The 17704-nt window shown below is 39.4% G+C and overlaps 1 protein-coding gene across 6 annotated transcripts; it reads left to right on the plus strand.

Annotated features, from left to right (window-relative positions):
• Positions 1-3371: 3371 nt before the first annotated feature.
• LOC118324263 (protein phosphatase 1 regulatory subunit 12B-like) lies at positions 3372-17406 on the plus strand. Of its 6 annotated transcripts, none has more exons than XM_035656506.1 (8): positions 3372-4059; positions 8364-8380; positions 8503-8632; positions 9947-10051; positions 10155-10205; positions 10353-10403; positions 11627-11697; positions 14810-17406. In XM_035656506.1, exons 1-7 carry the CDS (start codon positions 3958-3960, stop codon positions 11666-11668), a joined length of 498 nt encoding a protein of 165 aa, XP_035512399.1. In that variant the 5' UTR covers positions 3372-3957; the 3' UTR covers positions 11669-11697; positions 14810-17406. The 6 variants fall into 6 exon arrangements, 5 of the variants coding, with proteins under 5 accessions (XP_035512399.1, XP_035512401.1, XP_035512400.1 ...); XM_035656508.1 differs by having other exon boundaries at positions 11630-11697; XM_035656507.1 differs by lacking the exon at positions 14810-17406 and adding an exon at positions 13439-13516.
• The last annotated feature ends 298 nt before the right edge of the window (positions 17407-17704 follow it).

Here is a 17704-nt window from a genome sequence, read left to right on the forward strand (position 1 = left end):
ACAGAACATTAGCGATACGTTTGTCAATAAGCGTTTGTGTCACTGAACATTTTCAGCAGTGATGAATAGATATACTTACTTTATACTGTATGTGCAGCTGGTGAGAGATGGTGGAGAGATGAAAATCAGAACCCTGTTGAAGATGCAGCACAGCTCAGTTTAGCCACAAAGCAGCAACAGAGACGACACTGCTGCGATGTCGAAGGTTCAGACTACAACACTGCGGAGGTACGTGGAAACTATTGTGCTCTTTTAACAGTCACATAAAAAAAGATGATTTCAGCCACTCTGCTTGGTGGCAATCTATTTGCTGTTGTTTTCCAGTAGAGCCACTAGATGGAGCTAAAAGACTTTGATATTTTATTTTTTCATGCCTAGAGAACTGAGTATTTACAGTTCACTTGATACAAACTACGCTCGAATACATTGAGATCCTTTGAGAATATGTTTCTAAATTTAAGTGGGCTCATGACATACTTTGGTTATCGTCAACAAAGTAAAAATGATCTCTATTTATGACAAAGGCATCTCGATATTAAATACCTCACAGCTGAGAATCTTATGCCACAATCATTGTTCAATATTCATTAGTGCCATTGTTTCACATCCACGTCCTGTTTCTCCCTCACCCCGAAAGCTAAGTATGCTTCAAAGGCAAAGCTCTGATCTCTGATGCAATATTTTGAGATGTACCGCAATCATAGACATAAACCAGGGGTTTACAGATTCTTTTAAGTAGAAGTGCTGGTTAATGTCTCATAGAAAGACAGTCCAGGAAGACCAACCCCCCCACTAACCCTCCCTCTAAGTCGCTTTGCTTCTTCACATCACATGGCTGAGGTGTCTCAGCATTCCATACCATATTGGGCAAAACTGAGACGCTCTCTGCTTAGTCTTAGCCCTGGATTCAGAGGGATTTACTTTCTCTTCTCTTTCCCCTCTAAACTGATACTGTGCTCTCTCCACCTGTGCACTGCATGTGAAAAACCCAGAACCTGTCACTCCTACTGGGTGCAGCCTAGCAATTCCATAGAGAATATTCTATTTCTTTGTGTTTCTAAAAAGAAGATAAAAATAGATACCACAGTGAACAGGAAGGAGAGGGGACACAGAGGCGATAAGGTAGTGAAGAGTGACTTTTACAAGATTAAACAGTATGAACTGAAAGTCATTTCCTGTGAACTGACTCCAGGGTTCAGCTGTGCCCCAGCCATGGTGGAATCTAAAACAGTGATCTGTTAGTAACACGAGAGTCTCTTAGCGTTACTGAGAGGACTATATCTGTCTGTGATAATCATACCAAGCAGTGAGGTTTCATCAGAAGCATGACAGGCAGCTCATCACCAGAGCCGACCTCTGCACGACTCCATGATGATCTGAGCAGATTTTCCACATTGATTTTCAGCAACAGAGAGAAAGACAGGTGTAGAGCAAGTCAGCTAGAGAATTTACTACTTGGTGTAGCATAGTTGATGCTGTTGGCAATTATGATAGAAGGAATAAACAGAGACAGAGCAAGTAAGACTACCTTTGCAGACAGTTTGTCTGCGACAGTACCACTTTATATTGGATGGGATTTCAGTAATTAGATCCTGCTGGTAGGGCGTCCTGCTCTTCCTCATTAACTCCAAAAATCAAGTACTCACTCTGGTTGCTCATTTTCTCTATTCATGAAATGCATGAGAATAATATTCCGTATGGAAAGTCCTGAAACTAAGAGTGAGGATCAGACAGGGGGGACTCCAGTTTGGATTGACTCTAAATAAAACTCTCCAACAACGCCAGTGTAGTTCACTGCCACCAAGTCACATTCTCCGTATACTGTATATACCAAATGTTTGTTATAGCTCATTTCAGTTTTGGAACTTACATGGGTCATCATCTGCCACAAAATGCCACACAGTGTATCATTGATACAATACAGGATAGTTTAGGAACCAAAACTATGAACAGAGCTATGAAGAGCTTAAGAGGCAAGTAAGCATACTTGGGGGTAAAGTAGTGTCTCTATGTTAATGTATTGTGTGTAAATTGTTCATTACCACTAAACTGAGAGCCACATCATGTCACCACAGTCTTTTTGGTAAATAATCTAGAAGTCTTTTTCATTTTCTTTAGTTTTCTCTTTCATATTGGTTCCGTCTTTCTATTTTTCCCCCCTTCTGTGTTTTTGTGTAATTCTGTTTTACTCCTATCTTTCCTTCTTTCTATTCGCCCTGAGCAAGGATGAGGAAACAGCGAGGCGCTGCGAACCTCACTATAAAAGGAAGATCGCCTTGTGCAGACTGTGGGATAGAAAGTAAGGGGGGTTGTTTAAAGGAACAGTTTGACATTTTGGGAAATACGTTTACTTGTTTTCTTACCGAGAGTTTGATACCACTCTCTCATATCTGTAAGGTAAATGTGAAGTGACAGTCTGCCGCCGATTAGCTTAGCTTAGCATAAAGATAGGAACCTAGGGGAAAGAGCTAGCCTGATTCCTTCCAAAGATAACAAAATCTGCCTACCAGAACGTCTACAGCTCACTAATTAAAATGGTATATCTTGTTTGTTTAATTTGTGCAAAAACCAAACTGTAAAAACAAGAAGTTGCAGTTTTACAGGGTTTACGTGCCACATGATTTCTTGGCGGGGTGCAGTGACATCCACACGTAAACCACAACTTTGTTTTTTTACACTTGGTTTTTGTACAAATTCAACAGAAAAGATACATTAAACAGGCAAGATTTTGTTACCTTCACACCTAACTAGCTGTTTCCCCATTTGCAGTTTTTGTGCTAAGCTAAGCTAAGCTAACAGGCTGCTGGCTGTATGGTAGCTTCATACAGTATTTATTGTTTCAGACATGAGAGTGGTATCAATCTCCTCATCTAACTTTTAGTAAGAAAGCAAATAAGCGTCCTTTAATTAGAAGGTGACTTTGAAGAAACCAACCAGCCTTATTAGGCCACAGGATGAGAAAAATTACCAGAGCTGTAGGACAAAATCAAAATGTGAATAAATTAAACATAATTTGGTAAGAGGAAACGTGGCTGCATGTTATCACTTTCTACTACTTATACTTACAGCCTCTTCTCTCCATCACACTGTAGGGTGTACAGAGTTACTTGACACCTCACTGTTGTTGATGGCTCCTCAGGTAATACTGTGTGTTGACCTTCCAGGACACAAACTGCAGCAGCCCCCCCTCCGACTCTAGCTTTGTGCTCCACCTCCCCATATCCCAGTCCACATCAGTGGACAATTTTAGCCCTCGGAGCCGAGTCCTGCCATAGCAGAGCCTCTGGCAGGCTGCCAAAGCTGAAGACAGCAGGGAGAAGCCGGGTGGGTGGAGGTAGAGGGGGTGGAGGGACTGGGAGGGCGACCAAGCAGTGAAAGGAGAAGGAGAGAGAGAAAGCAAGGGAGGGAGGTAGATGGAGAGAGAGAGTGTGTGTATAACTTTGGGAAACATAGGAAGAGACAGCATTGGGAACAAACTTTTCTCTCTTGGCTGCTTCCTTTTGGACTTTTTCACATTTCATCAAATACCTCAGTGTCAACAGAGCGGAGACAAGGGATGATAATTTGCTTGCTTTACTAGTTAAAGAGTTATTTCTTAGTTATTTAGTGTTGTCGTTCTGTTGCATTTTTATCTGATTGTTTCTTCACTGTCTGAGCTTTGAAGAAGGCGTGACCACACATCTAAAATCCTTCCAAACTTAGCTGCAGCTCTCTCCAGCTCACGGGACTGTGAAGCTGGACTGAGACGCACACACACACACACACACACACACACACACACTCACACACAACATACACACACCTGTTGTTGCTGAGGATTCCCCAGGATCGCAGTAATGGGCATCTGCGTCACTGTTGCTTGAGGGAATCTGTGCATCTGTACAGCTGTTATCTGCTGGTGGCCTCAGTGAATGTTACAGTAGAAGTTAACCTGCCTGTCCAGGGTAGAGGAAGGAAATGTCATCCTACTACCCCCGCACCAAGGACCTGACTCGCACCAGGAAGTCACTGACAGATTCACCGCCATCCTCTCCATCTCCTACAGACAAAAACTACAGAGTAAGACCAGAAACTTTTCTTTTGGAGAAAACAACTTTTAGATTTTAAACTTCATGATTTCACCACCAATTTAACAGTATAGACGTGTCTAATGTCATATCTGTGTATGTGTAATTTATTTTCATGAAGCTGTTTATTTAGTTTATTTATTTGCTGTCAAGTGACTTTGTACTGTCCAAAAACTTAAAGAAAGCACCCATTTTCTTGTTTCTTGCCGGGTTATTCTAGATAGATATTTTTCTGGATTCAGACTAAAACAATTAATTGATTAGTTGTTTAGTCAGAAAATGAATTGGCCGCAATTTCTATTCAATTTTCATTAATTGTTTTAATAAAACAAGCGAAGACTACCAACTATTCATTTCAGCCTCTCAAATGTGAAGAATGACTACTTTTCTTAGTCATATAAGATAGTTAACTGAATGTCACCTTGGATTTGGAAATTATATGAAAGTGTATTCTCTGAATTTAATAAAATTTTTAAGCAAAACAATTATTCAAGACAATAACTGGCAGATTAATTGACTGTTAGTTAAAGCCAAAGTATTTATGTGTTTGGACATGTGCCATTGTGAGTGAGGGAGTTCAGTTAAACAGGCAAATCATTTATCATTTCATTAACAGGAGAAGAGTTATTTCCTAATTTCAACATGATTATGTGTAATTTATATGATTAATCGGCCTCTTTTGATTGACTAAATGAGTTTATTAAAATTAAATAACTTGTGAAGCACTCATCAGCTGAGCTTATTTGATGACCCCATGAAAGAGAGGCGAGTATTTACTCTGAAGCAATGAGAGTCTGACCACACTTTCTAGAAAAGACTTTTGGATTGAAACATTCCTTCTGTAATTTCCTGTTATTTCTTTTTTCTGTCTAAGTGGCTTATTCTCATGGGCGTTGTTTTGACTGTTGTGTTTATGTCAGAGCACCAGACTGAGCTGTACTCTGTGTGACAGCCACATTTAAAGGGACAGGAAGAAATGTAGATATAAGAGGCAACGTGATTCTGTCAATTTACAGACGTGTTTTCATTCTAGCTCAGTTTGTAACAACAAATGCTACCAGTGGATGCTGTCTTTTCTGTCAGTGTCTCCGACAAGATCCATGGTGAAAGTCGTTTATTTTCCATAATGTCAGCTCAATCTGAATTGGGTTGAGTTTTCATGAGAGAGAAAATGTAATGTAGAGGGGGATGGAATCAGATTGATGCAGTATTTTTAGCTCTTGCCGCAATATTTTGATGTGAAACTGGTACCCTTTAGTAAAGTACAATGTGTGTTACAGCTGTTAGCCACAGGAAGAAGTATAAACAGGAACACATTTGCATCATTGGATGACACTGATCATTTGGCAGATGTTCAGAGTGGCGGAAAACTGTGTAACTAAGTATATTTACTCATGTACTGTTCCTAATTTGAGGCACGCCACTACATTTGTACTGTTCTTAATTTGAGGCACGCCACTACATTTCTGAAGGAAATATTTTACTTTTTTACTCCACTACATTTGTTTTACTGCTATAGCTTCTATTTTTTTCTACATTAAAGAAAATATATATAAAACATAACACATTAGATTAAACCAACAATTTTGGCTTGAGACTTTTTCCCCAGAAAACTGCCTCTATGAGTTCAGATGTCTATGAGTTATAGCACTTCCATTAAATAAATGTTTTACCTCTAAACTTCTAAGACGGTTTTCTTTAAACATACAAGTGGAAAGGCCAAAGAGGTAAATGTTTCCAATATTTCATTAAAAAAAGTAAAGTTTAGAGAATAATTTAAAATATACTGTATATATAAATTTGTGTGGTAGAATCCAGGTTTTTCTTTTTTTCATATATCACATTAATCATCTCACAGCTAGCCGGATTTATTTTGTGACCTTTTTAATGGGGTCCTGACCCCTACGTTGGAATACTTCTCCAACCGTTCAATGTGAGGCATTTCAGTGGTATTGAAAAAGACAAAAGAGTAAGGTGCTCTAAGTGACCACAAAAGGCTCAGATGTAGTGTAAAGAGTTAATAGACAAGGAGGAGTGAGAAAAGGTGAGTGAATGTGGAAACGTCTTTTATGGTTTTGTGTGCCGTGTCAGTTCCAGTGGAGGGGCTGAAGAGAGAAAGAGAGAGAGAGAGAGAGAGAGAGAGAGAGTGTGTGTGTGTAGCTCAGATTTTCCTACTACAAAATCCAGTCAGCTCTGAAGGAGTGATGCTGTGACAGAATGAAGGGGAAGTAGTGAAAGAGGAGAGTGAGAGAAGGTGAAGAGTCTCTTGATGATGATTTCATTGGCTCTTGCAAACTGCTGTTTACATTATCATTTATACACTGTAGCAGTGAGCTCATGCAGCATCCCTCCTGGTGTGTATGATGTTGGTACTGGCAAACCATAAAACTGGAGGCAGTTGTGTTTACAGAGCGCCCGTGGTTCAAGCATGCACCCGTTTGGAGGCTGTTTCCATCAGTCTGACATCCTGTTGTTTTTCTCTTCCCCTTAGTTGATCGTCTCCTCCTGCATCTGCTCTGCCTCACATAGTTTGCCGAGCTACATCTGCCACTTCTGACTTCTCTATTTTTTCCTAACAAGGGAATCACATTGGTGCAGCTGCTATCAGAAGTAGAATTGCAACTGTGATTCAGTTTCTGGCTTTGGCTCAATTTGGATGCAGACATACATGTAAGAGCATGTATTACTGTAAGGATTTCCTGTCCTGTAAATCCTACCGGACTCACTTAAGATTTCACTGGAATTAAATTTTTAAAAAACTAATTTCACCAATTTGCTAATCCTTTAGTGTGAAATAGGTTTGCGTACAGGAACTTATAATCTTGAAAAGAATTTGGTGAAGGGCTGTGTTACAGTTCATATGCCCAAAAGCAGACATCAGGATAATTTATTCATAAAACCAGGGGGCCAATCATCCCTGTTGATTAATAAATGTACACCAAATCTGATCGTGGAATCTCCTCACCATTGCACAAAGAGACTGGAGTGAGTTAGAGCTCCTCTTGGCTCCATCCTTGGCCCTTTTTCATCTGAGGTCATAGAGGTCTGTTTTTTCCTGGATGGCTCTGCTTAAGCACATGACCACATAAGGACAGGCAGCGCTGGCTTAGTTATGTAAACACTTGCAGAGGAATAGCTCCTTTGACGCTGCATGAAATATCCCCCAACTCGCCAGTTGTGAGTGCAGATTTGAACAACTGTGCACTCAGTTTCTTTGGACATAAATTGACATATTGCTGTTAATGCCAGTCTACTGTTCATCTGCTTATTGTCTCAAACGGCTTGGACCACCACACAAGACGTTTATTGCAAAGCGTGTCCAAACAGAGGTGTTTAAAGCCCTTTTTCCCTCCAAATCTTTGTGTTTAGCAGTAAAGTTTACGAGACTGCGTCAGATATTGCAAAGACATCATGCATCAGTCTGGCCTCTTTTACGTCATCCTCTCCTTCCTGCTCCGCATCTCTTTTCCAGTCTCTGACTGATAGTAAACACTTCCAGTTATCATCCTCTCATGTGCTACATTTAGCAGCTGATGGCAGTGAGTTATCTATTTGTTCAGTTTTGTTCAGTGCACAAACGGGTCTGGATAGGCATCAAATTTGATGTTAGAGATTCTGCACACACAACCTAGGGAGGCAGTAGACACATAAACTACACCTACAGATTCTGTGGTAATTATTTATCGGCACATCTTTGAGGTAATATGATGAGACCTGAGTGAAATCCAGTAAGTGAAAAAATACACATACAGCTCCTCTGAATGTAGCACAATACCTGGACTTAAACAAATTCAGTATGTAATCACAACAGGCAACTTGGCAGCCATGTACACTGGACTAGCAAAAACCTGCCAGGACAGTCTGCTATCAGTCTGTTGACTGAGGTCAGACGTCGACCCGTCACACAGGAGATACTTAGCTACTGATGTCATGATGTCATCTTTATACTGCAGGCATTTGCGTGGCAGCCGCCTGTTCTAAAAGATTAACCAGGCTCACCAGGGAGGTTTGACCTGGGTGAACCCTGTCGCTGCAGTGTTGGGGTGAATTATATCTCACTTCTGCATGCCCTTCTTTCCTCTGGGACTTCAGGCCTCTGAACTCACTGTGATAATTCACTTGGAAGTTTGTGTTCTCTGTAGTCTCAAAATGGAATATATTTCACTGCCAAGCCTCTGTTTGGGCTTATCAAACAAATAAATCTGGATATAACCACGACAGAACATTTTTTACACTGTGTTCCCATGCTGTGGTGCAGAGTGATCAGACTAACATGGTTTATTCTTTGTTTTTCAGCATGACAGATTGTCAAGGTAAGGATTTAGCGTTGTTTTTAATCTCCAATGAAAACTGAACTGAACTGTATTTCCTGACAAAAAATAAATAATAAACGCCCTAAATAAAGCAGCATTGTGTGCTGAATGTGTTGCTTTAGATATGACTCCAGTGGGGAGAATGCAACAGACAAACCATTGGGCCGCACCAGCTCTTACACACGGAGGGAGACGAGGCTGGCCGCTCTGAATAGACAGGAGCAAGACTCCACTACCAAAGACTATAAGAAGGTAGTAACTCTCAGTTTAAACAAGCACAATCCCTCTTGCATGATTCATGTGGTGCAGACAGCTGGGGTCCCGACCTGTTGGATCACCATGCAGATCTATTTTTATACCATTCCAACAAGGGCAAACAGATGGAGATTTAATTAGATTTAGATAATTCACAGTATTAAAATCTTAATTTTTAAGTATTTGTTAATATTCTGAAGTATTCACACATATAACATCTATATATGACTAAAATAGCATCTAAAATGTAATATAGGTAATATATGTAATATATGAAGTACATTATGGTAAAATATAAAAAGTGTATCAACATTAGAAACGCATTTGTTTATAGTTAATTTTAATATGTCAAGTCATTTTAATGATGTTGAAGAGTCTAATATTAATATTTATTAAAAAGGATTTGACACTGGTCTCTTGCAGGTACATCAGCAGCATCAGCTGGTTCTGGATAATGTTTTTGATATTACATTGATTTATTCATGATCTCAATAAATATTATTATGAAATCACAATTCAATTGTATATATAAATATAAAATAACCAATCTAGCTGAAAGGTTATATGTACAAATACACTGCTACTAGATGTCACACTAGAGCGCAGCATCTTGTCAAAACAATACAACAACTGAGCTCTATGGCCACCAGACTGCATTCATTTTACCTCGCAGATAATCATAAAACACACTTCAAACTAGACAGAAACAAAATATAACTTACCAAAACTGTCATTGTTAGTCTTTCACAATCTTTCCAACAATCACCAATGCTGGTTTGGTCGAAATGAACCCTTCATTCACCAACTTAGATGTGAATATATTCATAAAATTGGCTGCATTTGGCTGCAGCGTCGCTAATCTGGGACAAATGTGCCAGTCAAAGTACGTCCATTAAAGGTGCTTGTTTTTTTTCCATTGACAACATTACGGAAAGGATCCCTACAGAAATAGACCTTTTGTTTAACCAGAAACAGCCATTTGCCAGACCAGAAATCACTCGCCACCAGACTCCATAGACAAAAACAGTCATTTTACCTTGCAGACCATTGTAACATCGATATAATATCCAATAAACTCTGTCATAAAAACAAGAATGTTAAAACTGTATATTGGGCTTTAGCTTTAATTATTTTATCTCTATAGATACACAATGTATCTGTTCATGAACACATTTTAAACACTTTTAAAGACCTACTGTTTATTACATAATGTCCTTTTTGTTTATTTAATACTAGACACTTGGTACTGCTTACATGCATTTTTTTTCCATCTTAAAAAATCTCTGAAATAATGCCTTTTCTGTTCATCAGATGTATGCAGAAGCTTTGCATGAGAATGAGAGGCTCAAGTCCAGGTTGCAGGACAGCAAACAAGAACTGGTCAAAATACGTTCCCAGCTGGAGAAAGTCACTCAGGTACTAAAAACTGAAAGATGAAAACGAAAGAAACTGTCACTGTCCTATATATAGTCTTTCGATATTTTTTCCAATACAATAACAGCACAATTCTATCTTCTAGAGGCAGGACAGAATATCAGAGAGATCTTCAGTACTTGATTCAGAGAAAAGGGTAAGTGTCTAAACAACTTTTTGGCATTTTGGTATTTTATTCAATCACGCTCTTCTGCACAATCAAGATGTACGTCCACATCTTTTCTTGTACTGCAAATTATAGTCTGCACACATTTTTGTTCAGTTGTTTCTTCTTTATTTACAGGAAAAACAAGCGTTAGAGAAAAGAGTGTCAAACATGGAGGAGGAGTTAAAGGTCAGTGCATGCAAAAATATGTTCTGCAGACTCACCCTGGGTTTAAATGGCATATTTTATATCTGATACAAGTTGTGCGTCATTTATCTCAGTGATGTGTTTTTCCCCCAACACTAACAGTACGTAGATGCACACCTCCAGCCAAGCCTAATTCACCTATGCTAAATCAAGCACGCCTAAAGTGTTTTTACAAAGCAAAACACACACATAGCACACTGCAGGGTTTTGGTTAGCCAGGTGGGTTTGGAGTCAAGGAGAGGGAAGGTTAATGCTTCAGGCTCATTACCCACAGTGTTGTGCTGGGCCACTTCCTGCCAGGCTGAGGAGGAGCCTGTGCTGCTGCTCCCCTGCTCCACTTATCCCACTGTTGGGGTGAACATTGTGACCTAGTTCCAGCTGAATACCAAACCCCGTCCAAGAGCAAAAGACCTGCTTTTGTGAGACATTCCTGCACTGCACTGTGTGTATTCTGCTTCACAAAGAAACACAAGGCAGAGCAGCAGCAGAGAGATTTCAGGCCTGAGTAGATGTGGTCTGCACAGTATGTGTGTAGTTTGTGCAAGCAGTGACAAATTACACAATGAGGTTATAATTTGATTGTTAGTGCAAATTACAGCTATATTAAGTGGACTTCCAACCACTTGTTTTTATTTTCATTTTGCAAGAGTTGGTGTATTAATACAAGCAAATTGCAACCAAGTGCAATGGAAACAGACAAATAAACCATGACGTACATAAAGCATGTGACTGAAACCTCCACTGAAGAGCCTAAAATAGAAGAATAGAAAGAAAAATCTGATTTGTGTGGAGCGATGACGAAACTGTGACCTTCCTCAAATTAATACATGAAACAAACATAGTGTGTTTTTAACCCTTTAAGGTTTGACTGGTGCTTTTACAGTCACAATTAGGTCATCTTGTTGTCTTCTTCTGCAATGGTTTAAATGCACCTGACTGGAAAATGAGTGTCTCCAAGAAACCTCCTAATAATAGCATAACAGTACCAGATGGAAACGTGCACTAATTTGCATTTCTTTTGTAGGTTTTCTGTTAAAGTTTGCACTACATTTGAAACTCATATACTTATGTCATATATTCCTCAAGAAAAATAAAATCATAGTTCTGGTCAGAGAAAATATGACCAGAAAGACAGTGTCAAGGACATAAATAAGCCACAAGCCAGCAGCAGATGTTTCATCCCCATGTTGTCGTGGTTCCCTCAGCAGGATGCCCCACTGCGGTTCCGCTGTGGGTACCAACCCTGAGGGCAGGCTGTCTCAGGGGAGGGGGGATGGTGAGTGGTCGCTATGACGCAGAGGAGTGATTGACACCTGCCTGTCACCTCACATGATTCTGTTCTGTCAGAGATCCGGGCATGTTTACACGTGTGGACACCCATGTACATCACATTATAAGCTCTAAGTACTTGAGACTATAAATGCTACAGGCACACAATCTTTTTTTTTAACTTTCCTTAAATGCAAAGCACGCCAGAAAGCTGGCTAGTCACCCACTAACAAAGTCACTTGTTCACATTTAGCGAGTTACAGATTCACCACAAGGGGGAGCTGTCCCAGTCATTGTCAGATTAGTGACAACCTACGCCACCTACTGAAAAGGAAATATAGCGCACTCACGTCACACAGATGTAGAAATGTCAGTGTTGTTTTCAACAGGCAAACAAAGTAACAGCTGCTGTAATTTTAACACCTACAAAACTGTGAGTGTTACAACTGCTGCTGCTGTTTTGTGTGAATAGCTATTCAAAACCTGCACTCTACAAGGTGATAAAGATAAAATACACTTGCTGCCTAAAGATGCTGCATACAAGCCCGGCTTCAACTCCAATTGATGGGTGCAGGTTGGACTGGAACTACCTCGTCAGGTCTGAACCTGCTGACAGTGCAGATCTGTAATCGACTGGTTCTGATTTCAGGTGTTTCACATCAATAAAACTGTGTCCTTGTTTTCCCTTTTGAAATAGTGTCGATGTGTTAGTGTCAGATTACTTTTCAGGGTTTAATATTTCTTACAGAAAGGCTGAATTATTCTTGACATCATCTGAAACGTAATTAATTGTAGCTGTGTAAAATTATCTGCAGGACTTCAGAGTGTGGTCAGATCTAATTTAATATCAAAGAGCTCAATATTAAGAGATTGTAATAAAGGATACCAGTCATTATGCTTTCTTGCCTCACTCTGCTCCTCTCTTCCCTCTTGCCAAGGGCACCTCTCCAGAAAGTGAACTGTTTTATTCTAATACCAAGAGAACATTATATGCATGAACGGTTAGGTCCCAAACACAGGCTAGCTTCAAATTGCTTTAATAAATGTGTTTTGGTATTGTAAGAAGCAGCTGAAAGCCCTTCTTAAACCTCATCCGTGGTCATATTCAGGTCTACAAACTTGTGTTTGGGTAGCCTGAAACACTACAAGTGCCCTGTGTGTGTGTGTGTGTGTGTGTGTGTTTATGTGTGTGTGTTCTGTGGTTTACCCTTAGGAATCGCGTCAAACCACAGACATTTCTGTCGAACCACATTGAGGTTTACCTCAAAAAGTCAGGCCAAGAGGAAAGGGAAATGAATCATTTATTTTCCTTCAACTTATAACCGACTAGGCTCTTATGCGAAGCGTGAAATAGTAGTTTTAGGTTATGTGAATTTGTATGAATTTTAATTCCCTCTCCTTTGCAAAGCTATGCGTATAATAACACTTTAGCTCTTCACCACAGCCCAGTTTTGATGAGTACAAACCCAAGCAGAACTGGCTTCATATTTTCCTTTTCCTGCTTTTCGCAGCTTTTCCTTTTTCTTCTCAAAATCTCCCTGTTGTGTAATTTGCTTATATAAGTTCTGGTGATAAGTCCCTCAGATCTGTTGTTGTTTGCTCCTGTCTGTGTAGGTGTGTGGGCGTATGCCTGTATGAGTGGATATGTATACGGTCTCTATATGAGTCTTTTCTCTTTGCACATGGCCTGCCTCCCTGCATGCTTTCTCTGTCTGCCCCTCTCTATATCTCTCTCCTCCTCTGTGCAGGCTTTCCCTGCTCTGGCTCAGGTCCAGAGCTTGCGGAGGGTGAACGAGTGTCTCCTGGCTGAGAATAGAGCCATGCTGCGTGTCCTCGCCCGCCTCTCTGAGACGGCCTCCATGCCGGAGACAGAGGACCTCTGAGCCTCTGACATCATGTGTCCTCCTTTCTCCCCCTCCTCTCCCCTTCTCAGCCACATAACTTCTACACTCCTCTCTCCTTCTGATGCCTCTACAGCCCCCTCGTCCTCTGCTGTGTTCCTCTCAGGCAGGTCCTGCACCCTCCTGATGCTCACTCCCCCCACACTGCAATGCATTTCCCTCTGCACTCTTTTAACCCAGTCTCCTTTATGGCAATCTGAAGGCCACCCTGCAGACCCCTCCCCCCAAAAACATTTCTCATAAGCCTCCTTTGAAGTTTATTTTTAGCTACATTCATGTTGCTTGGGGCTTCACATGACATGAACGCTGCATTGAGAGTTGTTGTTTTTCTTGGTTATGTATTAAATTAAACATCTAAAGTAGCAATCAGCACCATAATGAATACACACATTCGTAGAGGTTATTGATCTTGCAACAGTGAAATATATGTGGGCCCTGTGTAATGTGCTGTGTAATCAATGTAAAGCTGTTTGCCAAGGAAATAGCCATTCTAGTCAATCTTTCAAAGGAAATGAAACGTGTGAGATCATTAGGCTTCAAAATGAACAAGCCCTGTGCCACTGGGTAAGACACAAACACATTTGTGACAGATTTTGCTTCTCTGTGTGTTTTGGTTTGTGAACATTTTTCAGTATACTGTGGAGAGAAAGAGAGAAAACATAATAGAAAAGGGGCTCCAAACATGTGATTTGCCACAGGTTATGAACATATTGATGCCAAATGCCTTTGCTCATTCACCAGTTTTCGGTAATAGAGCAGAGGGTTATTGTTTGTCTCTAGTAGAGGGGAAATACTTTGGCAAAGAGGGTGGTTATTTTTAGTCATTGCTCCTCATGAGAGACATGACCTAGATTTGGGAAATTGACCCTATCTCAGTTTCTCTCTCTTTGACTTTCACTACATTCTCTTTCACTTCTCACATGCAGAACATACTGTCAAAGTCACTCCTCACTTGCATGATCGAGTACCGTAAAGCATGTCCTCATTACCGGGCCTCAAACTTTACTGGAAGACAACTTTTAGTCCGCTTGTTGTTGGTGGTGATTGAAGACATTTTATCATTACAGTGGATAGTACTGGTCAATTGTGTCATTACCACCTGAAGCTTTAAATTTTAAACTTCACAGTATCCACAAACCATTTATCATATTCCTCACTCAGTTAACTGTGATGATGCTATAATTTTCTAATATCATTTCTTTCCTCCTGTTGTCCCAGATCTTAACGGAGCTCAAGTCAGACAACATGAGGCTAAAGGACGAGAATGGGGCTCTCATTCGAGTCATCAGCAAACTGTCCAAATGAAAAGATGTCTGAAGCTTCTGTTCTGGACGCTCCAACCCTGATATGGCAGATTAATTACCCATGATGTCCCAAGTTGTGGCTTCTCTCTGAGTTATGGTGATTTGGCTGCTTTGCAGAAATAAATTCCTGTTGGGACTTGTGAAGATCCAAAGAGAAGTGTTGAGAAGTTTCAGTCAGATTTCAATGTATGTGGTGATGGAGTTACAACAATTGTTTTTACTTGATTAGTTATTATTTTTTTGTAATATATAGTATTTTACACTAACCAAATAGGGACCAGTTGTACTGTTTGAATAACCTTTTAAGGCCCAGTTCAAACAAATCCAGGGGTTTGCATGAAGGTACTGTTTCTAAAATTATACCCACACATCACATTGAGACATCACGTTTGTTGCTACATTGTGCACTGCAGAAAAAGTATTTTAATGTTTTACTTAGGAAAGAAGAGAGAAGCCAATTATTCATCGTCACTAAATGATTTCATTGTCATTCAATCTTTATGTCATCAATTGCATCATTTTTTCCATGCCAAAGGCTTGTTTGGCATTATAAAAATCTTTATAATTTGAAACAGAATATATGACTGTTCAGGTAAAATTAAACCCCACCAAGTAACAAACAGGTGATCTGGGTCCTAAAGCTAAAACTAAAAGTTAATATAAATATGTTCAAGGCATCAGCAATAACAGTTGAAGCCTTTACAGAAGCTGCTGTAAGGTGCAGCTCTTCTAATGAAAACTAGATGTTTGCTCCAGACTCAGAATGTATTGAAACTGAGAAAATGTCCAGCTTCTCTCATTCATTTTTATATAACAATTTATTTTGAAATTTGTACTCCCTGATAATGATATTAAGGCTTAATAAGATGCATGTTTTGGGTGTTTGCCTTGACAGCTTTCTGAGGTTGGTCACAGCTTACACCACTTAAATTTGAATTTTAAAACTCAAAGTTCTGTAAACTTTCAATCCAAAACTTTTAACATCCATGCTTTTTGACAATTTTCTATGGGCCAAGTATCAGTGGCCTGAGATATATTCACATATATTGCATTGCATCAGCAAACAGCTAAACATTTCAACTCGTTTCAAAAATGAAAATGAGAATTTTGTTTACCTAACATGTGATAATATCCTCACTGTATTTGTTGTTTGATGGGCCATATGTTAGCCCTCAAAGGCAGAGTATTGGGTATATGCACTTTGTATAGAGTGGACAGTTATTTAGTGTTTGCGAGATTCTGTCCATCAGCTCTTTGTGTGGTTTCAGTAGCCATTCTTTTGTTTTCGGTTTTGTCTTTCATAGAGGATTTTATATCCAATGACTTAAAAACAGAAGAATGGCTACACAGAGAAGACAGTCTGAGTGTGTGTGAAAGAAAGTGTTCTATGTTATGTTTTATAATTGATATATGTATTTATTTATTTATGCATTTCCTAGTTTTAACCTTTATACTTTGTTTACTCCATTTTCTGTCAAAGGAGTACACCAATTATTTTGGTTGACCTCTTGGCCATCTTCCCGTTAGGTGATGAAAAATACAAATGCAAAATCATCCACTGGTAGACGCGCTGGAAAATCACAGCTGACATTTTAGTCTCAACAATATTGTGATCTTAAATATCAATCACAATCCAAAGTTTGAGTAGTAAACTGTTGCTAGCACTTTTCATTATATGTGGTAAATTGCATACATTTTGAATTTATTGTGTTTTGTTTATACTAATGTCACAATAAATTAAGTTAAATCAACAATTACTTAAGTACTCTGAGTTGCCAGTTTATTAGGTATACATCTAATACAATCCAATACTACAGCCCGGCAATAAATCCTAACTTTATGAGGCTTATCAACTTTTGTTATTTTGTAGGCCATATTTACTGGTGCTGCTGTATTGTGTTGTGCAATACATTGAAAATATTCAATATTTGGGGTCCACTCAATGTTTGAAAAATTAACTAGTTAGTCTACTTAACACGAGAAATAAAATTAAAACCATGGAAGAGGCTGCTGCCTTGTAGGGGTTAGTCATCACCTTCACTATATTCTATAAAGAGGGAAGGTAGATAAAGTCATCCCTAGTTTAAAACTGTGTTATTTATGGATCTTATTATATTTAATGTATAAAACAGCCAGACTCAGCTTCACATTTTTAATTCCTTCAACTGTAGAGTTGCTACAAGTGTTGAATGGTGTGCCGGAGAGATGAATGATTTTGGGATCTGTCTTTTCTTCACTTAATGGGTTAGGTGACGTAGGTGATGTATTCCTTTAACAATTTGATGGGTTTTGGAGTTCAACCAGGGCGACAAGATGCAACACCAGTGTCACAGCCAGTAAACTGATTTACTCAAAACTACGAAGAAGATACAGTACATGTCAACTATTTGTGCTGTAGGTATATTGAACTATGCAGTGTATTGTATTGAAATGTTTGAAATGTGTTGATGATACCCTAATATACACACATCGGTTTACTCACGTTGCTTAATAAACTGTAGAGGAATGAAAGTGTTTCTCTGGGTGAAATTAATAAATTATGCATCAGAGGCAGAGAGATTATTAGGAGCCAGCTGAGCTGAACACACAGCATATTAAACACAAACAAGTCATGGTAATTAAAAGGCCTTTATTTCCTATTTGTTTTTTTACAGAACTGGTAACACATATGATAAATTTGTAATAAGTTATTTGGTTCCCTTGATAACTTTATAAGGATCCCCAACGTTTGTCCACATAAGGGTCAAGAGGAGTTTGTGAGCAACGTTTGTGTCCAGTCAAGGGCTAAAGCATGCGATCCACAGTAGGC

This window comes from Morone saxatilis, unplaced genomic scaffold, assembly GCF_004916995.1.
Source record: "Morone saxatilis isolate NCDOM2014 unplaced genomic scaffold, NCSU_SB_2.0 Contig15, whole genome shotgun sequence".
Lineage (NCBI taxonomy): Eukaryota > Metazoa > Chordata > Actinopteri > Moronidae > Morone > Morone saxatilis.